The following is a 12,208-nucleotide window of genomic DNA, read 5'->3' on the forward strand; positions in this document are numbered from 1 at the left end:
ATAACAAAAATGACCTCGACATATAAGAAAAGAAAGACAAATATTGTCCTACTATATCTAACATATACACATTGTTCATCTCCATTCCTTAAGAAACCAAACTCCTTGATTTTCTCATTGAAACAGATGTTCCACCTACGAGGTGTTTGTTTATGGAAAGTGAAAAGAATCATATATGACATCATCTTTAACACCATTGAAGATATCAATCCCTCCAAGTAAGTATTCTCCTCTTTTGATTTAGTGTTTATCAAGTAATTAATAAATCGATCTTGGATTATACCTTCATATCAACATAGTTCATACTTAGGTGGTCGTTATTTGATTTCTTCTTACCGGCATAGATGTCCAGTTCTTCTTACATATCTTGTTCAATTTTTTCTGATAATGATTAAAAAATATTTAAAAAAGGTTTTGGACAAATATGATATTTTGGTTGTTTATTTATGGTATATATGATATTTTGAGATTAGACTATGATATTTTGAGATTAGACAGGGTAAATATGATATTTAGCTCTTTATTTAGGGCATATATGAATTTCTCCCTATAAAAAAAAAGAGATATATAATTATGAAAGTCTCAAAGTGGGCTATGTATAGTTTATTATACAAGACAACCACAAGTTTTTTCTCATAATTAAAACAATAATGATATTAATTTTGATAATGTGGGTGTTGATGGAGATCAAATTGATGATGTTAATGTCAATATTAATCATGTTGATATATTTGATCCAAGAACATGGGAGGGACTTAGGGGTTGTTTGTTTTGTCTCCAAATGATTCCATTAAGAGGTTGGCTCTGAATCGTTCAGATTCAGAGTGTTTGGTTGAAACTTTTTTTTGGCAAAAATTGATATGAATCATTAAGAGATGAAGAGGAGTCTGAATGAAAAGAATTGCAATTGATACCCTTCCCTAACAACAAAACATGTCTGCCTCTTTTTTTCTCTCCCTCTTCTAGGCCCTGGCACCATCCCCTGCTGGCCTCCAATACCGTTTGGGTTTAAGTTTATGGCCCTTAAGGTTTAAGTATTGTTTTTATACATTCCTTTTGTAATTCTTATTTGAAAGATGAGTAAGTTAAAGCATGCATCTACGGTAAAGAAATCTAGTCAAAAAATGAGTAAAAAACATAAACTTGTTTGAAGGGATTCCTTGAGATCAAAACTAAAACTAAAATTGAAGTTGAGTCAAAGAGACTAAAACTAAAATCAAAGCATGAAGCTATACGTTTTTGCATTTAGGCAGTCTCAAATTTAGGCAATCTCAAAATAAAATAGGTAAAAAACAGTAATTTTAGTATATCACACATTGATATATGTTATATATATATATATATATATATATATATATATATATATATATATATATATATATATATATATATATATATATATATATATATACTAGACGAATTCTCACGCGTTGCACGGCGCAAGTTAAAAATATATTGTTAAAATATTGAAAAATATATGTTTAAAATGGTTATTTATTGACATTAACTTTGACATAATATTTTTACACTAATTTATATATATATATAATCTCAACTATTTTGAACAATATTATTCATTGACATCAACCCACCTTCCTCATTAATAGAATTAAAATATAAATATCTATTTAGTATTATTTGTAAAAAAATGTTATGATTGATTAATTTAAATTTTTTACTTATGCGATTATTTTCTAATTTCAATAATGATGATCATTTAGAGTACAATTTATTTGTAGCTAACGTTACATAATTTTTAACTTGATGTTATTATCATTTAAAATTATTGTTCATTAATTTTAAACCACTTATTATTATTAATAATTTAAAGAAGACTTTTAAGAAACACTTAATATTATTACTCAAATATAAAACATATACTAAATAATAAAGTGATAAGATTGACAATTTGCATTTCAAAAGAGACTTTCATGGATAATATAAAATATCCATGATTTTTATAATTTACCATTTATTATTATTAATAAGTGAAAGAAAACTTTTAAAAAACACTTACTATTATAATTAAAATGTTAAACATATACTAAAATATAAAGTGATAATATAGACAATTTGCATTTTAAAAGAGACTTACATGGATAATATGGATAATATGACATGTCCATGATTTTTAATTAATTATTTCTTTGAAACAACACACATATACAAACATATATACAATATCTAATTAAATACTATTTATATCACATTCCATAACATATGATCGATAATATGAATCTAATCTAATTTACATTAAAATTTCAACCACAACATATAATGATTGTCTTAAAAGAATACTTAAACCAATATATATATATATATATATATATATATATATATATATATATATATATATATATATATATTGTGGAAGTGTTAGCCTATTATGTACTTCAAATTTGAAGTTTCAAAGGTTTACGTGGTGAAATGAAAACCGATAAGGTCGAGCCCTTCTCATGTATCTCGGTCCAGATCTCTTAATATGGTTTCCATTAGAAACGCTGATTTCAAACATCACCGCCAAGCAACACTAATTTTCCCTCACGACTCACCTTCTCACTCTCGGTCTAATTAAGCACAGTCGCTGATATAATAAGCAAAGAAACGAGAGTCTAATTCATAACTTGTGGTGAGTTAATCCTCATGGCTCTATTCCCTTTTTCCCGATCAAAACAGAATCAGATTGCTTGGATTTTGGGATGATTACTTCATTTATATCTGATTTAATTGTTTTTTTCATCGATCATAGTATTTCAAATATGGAACAAACAAATGAGAAAAGCCCTAAACATTCATCTTTATTCTTCTTGCTACTAAAAACGAAGAGACAGACAACAAGGACTCGACCTTGTTCCTAGGTTGTATTTTTTTTCTTCGCATCATACCTGGTGCTTGATCAAAAAGGGGTGGGTGTGCTGCAAGCTTCTTGGTGGTTGTGATTCATATGAAAGAAAGAGTGGGGGGTGAAAAGGAGAGACAGGTAGCAAATTGACTCTTGGGAGTTTTTTGGTCACTGTGATTCGTACCCCTTTAGGCATGCCCAACAACTGTTTGTGGAAATGTCCTCTTGCAGGTCTGAATCTTGGTAAAGCTACAGAAACATGGTTGAAAACCTTAAAGAAGTGTCATCCTTCGGTATAAATCTTGCAGGTCTCCAACTCTCTCTCTCTCTCTCTCTCTCTCTCTCACTCTCTCACACACACACATACACACACAAAATACGCAATTTTTATAAGGAGATTACAATATTACCATTACCAACTTTTCCATGCTGCTTTTCAGATTGAAATGTTATAAGGATGATAGTTAGAGTGATTTGCTTCCAGTTAGACCCTAGCAATCATCGTCACCACCCCTCCTCCTTATCTCCACCCGACGACGACTTCCTCAATTTGCATCTTCCCTCTAAATTATTCAGAATATACTTGATTTTAGGTAAACCCCATTTTCTCTATCTCTTCTTTTTTCGAGCAGTTTGAGTCTTTTCCTTTTTTTTCTCTTTCTGATTTCCTGTTTTGATTTTAAGCAACAGATGTTAGGGTCAGCCGCATCCTACCATCGGCACCTGCACATCATTCATTGTCCTCGCCACCACCATTCACGATCACCGCTACCCCCAACAACACACATTGAACCCTAATAACACTGAGGATGTTGCCACATCATTGTATAATAACACTGAGGATGTTTCAGTGAAAGATGCTGAAAATGGAACTCCTATTGGTAACTTAGAGGTAACTTTTTTTATTTTTTACAATTGTTGTTAGTTATGAGTATTTTGTTCGATATAGTTTTTTTTATGATTTACAGGAACCTGAAAAGAGCAGTGTAACTAACTTAGAATAAAAAACAGTTGATCAAGAAACTCAAGTTTATGAAACCAAACAGGTATTTAATTAATTATTTATTTGTTTACTTTTACTCAAAAATATTAGTCATATGTTTATTTGTTATATGTGTCTTACATTTTTGTTTCAGGAAGGAAAGAATGCATTCAAGGCTCTTTTGGAAAATGCAAATGTAGCTTCTGATTGGACATGGGATCAGGTATTTGTTGACTGCTTGTTAAAAATTAGATTTTGTGTTTCAGATGTTTTTTTTAAACATTTTTAGTTGTTGTATTAGGCAATGAGAGTAATTATAAATGACAGAAGATATAGTGCTCTTAGATCACTTTCAGAACGAAAGCAGGCTTTCAATGAGGTGATTTTAATTTTAAAATAATGTTTGCCATTTTTAATTGGTAAAGTAAAACTAAAACTTGTCTAATATATATTTTTGATTTAATGTTTCAGTTTTTTGGACAAAAGAAAAAACATGAAGCAGAAGAGAGGAGGAATAAACAGAAAAAGGCACGTGAGGAGTTTTAAAAAATGTTAGATGTAAGTCAACTATATCATTGTCTGTCTTGTTTTGTTTCTATCTATGAAATTATTTTATTCTTGTTTTTATGAAATTATTCACAGGAAACTAAAGAGATTACTTATACCACTAAATGGAGGTAAATGTTAAATGATATAATATTCATTATAAACAATTATTATTATTATTATTATTATTATTATTATTATTATTATTAACTTTTGATTGAAACTTTGATGTAGCAAAGCAATTGCAATCTTTGAGGATGATGATCGTTTCAAAGCTGTTGAAAGATTGAAAGAGCGTGAGGAGTTATTTGAGGATCATATAATGGAACTTGAGAAAAAGGTCAATTGGTCAAAAATTCTTTGATTCTTCGTTATTTATTTATATTATATAATTGTATATATGTATGTTAAATATGCATATGACATGAAAAATTAAAATTTATTCTCAGGAAAAGTCTAAGGATTTAGAGGAGTACAAGAAAAACAAAAAGGAATACATTGAATTTCTGAAATCTTGTGACTTTCTTACGGTATTTAAAAAATATATTTTCTTTTTTTAATTTATTCCTTTTTTTATTTAAAATTTAAATTTATATATTTAGGCAAGTAGTCAATAGAGAAAAGTGCAAGATCATTTAGAAGCTGATGAAAGTTGTTTGCGCCTTGAAAAAGTCAATCACTTAGAAAATTTTCAAATATTTCTTTTAAACTTTTTTTTTAATATAAAAAAAGAATCATTTCATTTTATTACATTATTCGTTATGTTTCAGGAATATATACATGATTTAGAGAAGGATGAGGAAGAGCAAAGGAAACTACGAATGGTATAAAATTAAATTTCACTAATGAATAATAATCCTTAATTTTTTTTTGTGATTATTTTTTTTATATATATACAGGAAGAAATAAGAAAAACAGAGCGAAAAAATGGTGATGGATTTCGCAAGTTGATGGAATGGCATATTGCTTCTGGAATGCTGACTTCAAAATCTCACTGACGTGAATATTGCAATAAAGTAAGTCAATAAAGTTTTTATCTTTTTTTTTTAAATAAAAAAAGACATTAAGATTAATGTTGTGTTATAGGTAAAAGAATTACCTGCATATTTAGCAGTGTCATCAAACTCAGGTGCCACCCCAAAAGATCTTTTTGAAGATGTATTAGAGGAACTAGAGAAACAGGTAATTTTTTTAAACCCTATTGAATTAATTGTATATATATATATATATATATATATATATATATTTGAATTGTTTGCTGATATTTGTTATATAAAATAGTACATTAATGTTGTTTGAACGGCTTAAACATTTCATATTTTGTGCCACCTTGACCGGTTTCTCTTTATCAGTTATTTGATGTATCAATTGTGTGTATATAAAAATACATCAAATATGAAAATGTGTAATAGCACATGACTGGTTATACATTATTAATCGTGCAACACTTCTTTATACACCACATTTGTTGTATAAACTCCATCATCTTTAATTGTTCGTTAGACTTCACTAATACTTTTGTATTGCAGATCTATTTTCTTCGTTACCGACTTTTGGTGTTGTATTTAGTGGAGTGGTTATCTAATTTTTGGTCTAATCAATTGTTTATGGCAGATGAACTGCAAGACCTACCTTTAACTATTACTATCTTCTGTTTTTACCAGATAGTGAATTTGTGGTAATGGAAGATATTATGGAAGCAACATCTATAATGTTTTACCCATTCAATTATTTCCGGGCTAGATAGATGGAATTAAAAGCCTCTATAGTTGTGAGTTAGGTTAAATATCAAATTTGGATTTGACATTAAAGGGTTGTTTTTTCATTAAGATATGATATGTGTGCATATTTTCTTGGTTTTGAATTTTGATGAAAAAATTGTCTTTTAGTGGAGTGCATGAAGAGGACATGGACACCTTTCTCATTTTCACTGCTTTTTTTATTCGATCCCTATTCTCAATGTACTATTTGATATAACAAATATCAGCAAACAATTCAATATATATATATATATATATATATATATATATATATATATATATATATATATATATACACAATTAATTCAATAGGGTTTGCACGTCTTAAAATGTTTGCACGTCTTAAAAAAAATAATATTATTATATTCAAATCTATTTTTAGAAAATGTAAGATTTTTTTTATAAGATAGTATATATATATATATATATATATATATATATATATATATATAAACCCTTTTATTCTCCTTCCTTCTAAATCAAATTTACCCACTTCTAGACCCTTAACGACTCTTAGGGGTGGTGTAAAAATGGGTAGGAGTGTTTTGGCAAGAGAGAGGTGACGTGGCCACTCTCTCAAGCCTAACTATCCATTTTATCTTTTATATTATTACCATCCCCTATATATATATATATATATATATATATATATATATATATATATATATATATATATATATATATATATATATATATATATATATATATATAAACCCTTTTATTCTCCTTCCTTCTAAATCAAATTTACCCACTTTTAGACCCTTAACCACTCTTAGGGGTGGTGTAAAAATGGGTAGGAGTGTTTTGGCAAGAGAGAGGTGACGTGGCCACTCTCTCAAGCCTAACTATCCATTTTATCTTTTATATTATTACCATCCCCACAACCAAACAAAACAAGGCTAGAGAAGCTGTGCAAAAGAAGTTAAAGGCCAAGTAGTTATTATTAAAACGCATAGCTAAACTCTTTTTGAATTGATATTTGCAATATTTTCAGTCGACGTATCGCACATTCTAGATATAACATTCTAGAGATTCTAATTTTCGGATTTTATATTTTGCTACCCATCAAAATACGGAACATTCTAGATTTGCTAAATGTTATAATCCTATTAAAACATTTAAATTATCATAATATCATAACGTTGATAATGCAAGAAAAGTTTTAAATTTAAATGGTAAAAAGTATCATGACTCATAATCATCCTTTTATACGGTTAATAAAATTATAAATTGTTATTAAATAAATAAAAAAAACATTTCTTTCTTAACAAGAAAGGAGTCCTGCGCTTTCACAAATTCACCATATATGCTTAAGTACCCCCCACCCAAACCCTCACACATCCCAAAAATTCACAATTCTGTCAATCGGAATTTACAATCAACCAATCTTCTTCAACAACATGAGTAATCAAGCAGAATCATCCGATGCGTAAGTCACAGTTTTCTCTAAATCTCTAATTTAATGCTGGCAATAATGCTATATGAGTTCCAGAGTATGGCTGTTTCCCATTCTTGATGACGATTTTGATATTGATCTCAAGTTCTAACTTTCATTGTGGTTGTGTGTAGTAAGGGGACAAAGCGGGACTTCAGTACGGCGATTCTGGAGCGGAAGAAGGCTGCTAACAGACTCGTTGTCGATGAAGCAATTAACGACGATAATTCTGTTGTTGCCTTACATCCAGAGACCATGGAAAAGCTTCAGTTATTCAGAGGCGACACGATCTTGATCAAGGTAGTTTATTTCGTACTTATGGTTATCGTTGTTTTGCCTAATGTATCGTAATTGATCTTCGTTTTGTGCTAAGTTAGGGTTTTAGACTAGTATGTAACTATGCATTTAGTCTCTCAATGAAGGTTTTCCGTCTGCGAACTTATAATTAAATTTCAAGGAGATTTCACGATCTAATCATATGATCATAGTATTCTATGCCAAATTTACTTGATTCCGTTGTTTAAACATCCATTGATACTAAAAACCTGGTAAAATCTCTCTGGATTCGTGAAACTAGATCGCTTTATTACTTGGAAGATCGATTTCATTACTGCTAGTGCTAGATTACGTTTATATGCCCAGTGGTGTATCCTGAATCATTGGTACACATAAAGATGGGTATCCTGTGTTAAAGTTCCATATTAACAAGCATATATGATTTTGAAACATGTTCTTGCTATTGTTTCCTTTATAATTCTAGTTTTATACATAATTAAACTAGTATGCTATATATATATCAAGATTCTTAAGTTATCTGTTTCCATCTACAGGGAAAGAAAAGGAAAGACACAATCTGTATAGCTCTTGCTGATGACACTTGTGAAGAACCAAAGATCAGGATGAATAAGGTAGTCAGAGCAAATCTCAGAGTCAGACTTGGTGATGTAGTCTCAGTTCATCAATGTGCTGATGTGAAATACGGGAAACGTGTTCACATTCTTCCAATTGATGACACAATCGAAGGCGTTACAGGAAATCTCTTCGATGCTTATCTAAAACGTAAGTTTCTTCATCCAAAATCACACAACTTTCTTTAGTCTTTACAACATAATCCATTCAATGTACCCAACTCACATCATACATGATATAATTTACACTGTTTGCAGCTTACTTCATGGAGGCATATAGACCAGTGAGAAAGGGTGACTTCTTTCTTGTAAGGGGAGGAATGAGAAGTGTAGAGTTCAAAGTCATAGAAACCGATCCACCAGAGTATTGTGTAGTAGCACCCGATACTGAAATCTTCTGTGAAGGTGAACCCGTGAGAAGAGAAGATGAAGATCGGTTAGATGAAATCGGTTATGATGATGTCGGTGGGGTCCGCAAACAAATGGCACAAATCCGTGAGCTAGTTGAGCTTCCATTGAGACACCCACAGCTTTTTAAGTCAATCGGGGTCAAACCCCCAAAGGGTATTTTACTATACGGGCCCCCCGGGTCCGGGAAGACTTTAATAGCTCGGGCAGTTGCTAACGAAACCGGGGCTTTCTTTTTCTGCATCAACGGGCCCGAAATCATGTCGAAATTGGCGGGAGAAAGCGAGAGTAATTTAAGGAAAGCTTTTGAAGAAGCTGAAAAGAACGCTCCATCGATTATCTTCATCGATGAAATTGACTCAATTGCCCCTAAGCGTGAGAAGACACACGGTGAAGTTGAAAGGAGGATTGTTTCACAGTTGTTGACATTAATGGACGGGTTGAAATCGCGTGCTCATGTTATTGTCATGGGTGCTACTAATCGTCCTAATAGCATTGACCCTGCGTTGAGAAGATTCGGGAGGTTTGACCGGGAAATTGACATTGGTGTCCCTGATGAGATTGGGAGACTTGAAGTTCTTCGTATTCATACCAAGAATATGAAATTGGCTGAAGATGTTGACTTGGAGAAGATTTCGAAAGAGACACATGGGTATGTGGGTGCTGACCTGGCGGCTTTGTGTACTGAAGCTGCGCTTCAGTGTATTAGAGAGAAGATGGATGTGATTGATTTGGAAGACGAGTCGATTGATGCGGAGATTTTGAACTCCATGGCTGTAACGAATGAGCACTTTGCAACTGCACTTGGGACAAGTAATCCTTCTGCTCTTCGTGAGACTGTTGTGGAAGTGCCTAATGTTAGTTGGGAAGATATCGGAGGGCTTGAGAATGTCAAACGTGAGCTCCAAGAGACTGTTCAATATCCGGTTGAACACCCGGAGAAATTTGAAAAATTTGGAATGTCACCATCAAAGGGAGTCCTCTTCTATGGCCCACCAGGGTGTGGGAAAACACTTCTCGCGAAAGCCATTGCAAACGAATGCCAAGCAAACTTCATCAGCATCAAGGGACCAGAACTACTCACAATGTGGTTCGGTGAAAGTGAAGCGAATGTACGCGAGATATTCGATAAAGCGCGTGGGTCCGCCCCTTGTGTTCTCTTCTTCGATGAACTCGACTCCATTGCCACCCAGGTTTAACAACAAACAAATTACTTACTATTTACGTTTTTGCCATTTTCCTATTTGACAAGTTTATTGTTTTTTCAGAGAGGAAGTAGTCAAGGAGATGCGGGAGGTGCAGCGGATCGGGTTTTGAACCAACTGTTGACCGAAATGGACGGGATGTCGGCGAAAAAGACGGTTTTCATAATCGGTGCGACGAACCGACCAGATATAATCGACCCGGCGCTTTTGAGACCCGGTCGACTCGACCAGTTAATTTACATTCCTCTCCCTGATGAAGAATCGCGCTATTCCATCTTCAAATCCGCTTTACGAAAGTCGCCCGTTGCAAAGGATGTCGACCTTCATGCCCTTGCTAAGTACACCCAAGGCTTCAGTGGCGCTGACATCACCGAAATCTGTCAACGCGCGTGCAAATACGCCATTCGTGAGAACATTGAAAAAGTAAGTTAGAGACAGTTTTTTTGATATGAGAAGAGGGGTAAAATGGTAATTAGCTAATTAATTAAGATTTAATGTAATGTGTGGTTTTGTAGGATATTGAGAGGGAGAAGAGGAGGAGTGAGAATCCGGAGGCGATGGAGGAGGATGAGGTGGCGGAGATAAAGGCGGCTCATTTTGAAGAGTCGATGAAGTTTGCGCGGAGGAGTGTGAGTGATGCGGATATTAGAAAGTATCAGGCGTTTGCACAGACGTTACAGCAGTCAAGAGGGTTTGGGTCGGAGTTTAGGTTTGCGGAGGCAAGTGGTGGTGCTGCGGCGGCAGGTGGTGGTGCTGCGGACCCCTTTGGTGCCGCGGCGGGTGGTGCTGATGATGATGATCTTTATAATTAGTTGAGTTTGGTTAATAATCTCATACACGGATGATGCTTTCTACTATCGTTATCTGGTGAAATCGTAAACATACACTTGGTTTCTTGAATTTATTTATGTGTATTTATGTAACTTAAATCCTACCTTGTTTCTATGAGCATGGTTTTATTAGACGTTTTCTAGGGAAAATTCACCAACATAACATATTATATATTACCAAAAGATGGAATGAATGAATTCACCAACATAACATGATGCTTTCTACTATCGTTATCATACATGAGAAACCTCAAACCATGCATTTCAAGTTTGATACTAAATATCCTAATAGTATCAAACAACACCAACTATGATGTTTCATGGCAATTTATTATAAAGCTAACGAGGAAATTTTCACCCACACACCAAATTCTAGGTCAAAACCATAGATTGAACTCACAAATAACGATCTACCAATTGTTTAATAATTTACTACCTATAACAAAATAATAATAAAATCTAATCCTTTGCATAGAGCCTTCCCATTTCCTTTACTTTTTCCTTTTGGTTCGATTTTGGACTCTTGAATGGGACCTTCATCGGAAGAATCGGTTGACTCATCGAGTAGGCAGCGTGGTTAGGATTGCATATTAGTTTGGGGTTGATTTTGGTAAAATGGCATGGGTTGAGAAGAGTAATAATTGAATGGAAACATTTGTGGAGCCATAGTAGGATGGTAGAAACTAGCGGGTGAATCAATTGGTTGATCAAATGATGGTCGATAACATGGTGATGATGGAAGGTTTAGTGATGAAATGTTTGGTGATTTAAGGGTTTGGAGGTGGAAGGTTTGAAGTTTTTTTTTTTTTTTTTTTTTTTTTTTTTTTTTTTTTTGTGAATTGAGAGTATTTGTGAGAGAGGTAATGATATTTTGTGTGTGAAATGTTGAAAATGTAGTTTAGTTTATAGTGGTTGAATTATAATTTGAAATTTTGAATTTTAGAGGTAAAACGTGTTTTTAATAAATGAAGTTCGGTTTGAAAATTAAATGAATTTAGGTTTGAATGGTTAAGACACAAAAACATCTCCTCTAATCACAACCAGACTTTTCCTTCTCTCTCCTCTCGCTATGTCCGTAGCGATCTTTCCTTGGCGAGTCCCTTAACGAGTGCTAGGGGGCGGTGTTCCTTGTCCTAGCAAGTAGCTTGGCGTTCAGGCCAAAGTGGTCCTACAACCGATACACACATGGTTTGGTATTCGATCATAGATTTGGTCAAAAAATACCCGACACATCTCGATTCGGAACCAGTCAAGTACATTCTTGTTGTTTGGTTTATTAATTATTACAATAT

The 12,208-nt window shown here is 33.0% G+C and overlaps 1 protein-coding gene and 1 long non-coding RNA gene across 2 annotated transcripts; both read left to right on the forward strand.

The window, feature by feature from the left end:
* The first annotated feature begins 3,651 nt into the window (after nucleotides 1-3,651).
* LOC145105780 (uncharacterized) lies at nucleotides 3,652-4,379 on the forward strand. The gene is made up of 5 exons (XR_013707408.1): nucleotides 3,652-3,734; nucleotides 3,811-3,888; nucleotides 3,979-4,047; nucleotides 4,126-4,203; nucleotides 4,296-4,379. It is a non-coding gene; the product is annotated as an uncharacterized LOC145105780 (long non-coding RNA).
* A 3,026-nt stretch (nucleotides 4,380-7,405) lies between these two features.
* On the forward strand, nucleotides 7,406-11,055 carry LOC145152337 (cell division control protein 48 homolog D-like). The gene is made up of 6 exons (XM_079075402.1): nucleotides 7,406-7,559; nucleotides 7,700-7,865; nucleotides 8,396-8,624; nucleotides 8,732-10,074; nucleotides 10,150-10,509; nucleotides 10,602-11,055. The coding sequence occupies exons 1-6, from the start codon at nucleotides 7,531-7,533 to the stop codon at nucleotides 10,896-10,898; spliced, it is 2,424 nt and encodes an 807-aa protein (XP_078931528.1). The 5' UTR covers nucleotides 7,406-7,530; the 3' UTR covers nucleotides 10,899-11,055.
* The last annotated feature ends 1,153 nt before the right edge of the window (nucleotides 11,056-12,208 follow it).

This window comes from Lactuca virosa, chromosome 1 (genome assembly GCF_052849685.1).
Source record: "Lactuca virosa cultivar CGN04683 chromosome 1, Lactuca_virosa_CGN04683_v6, whole genome shotgun sequence".
NCBI classification, from domain to species: Eukaryota; Viridiplantae; Streptophyta; class Magnoliopsida; order Asterales; family Asteraceae; genus Lactuca; species Lactuca virosa.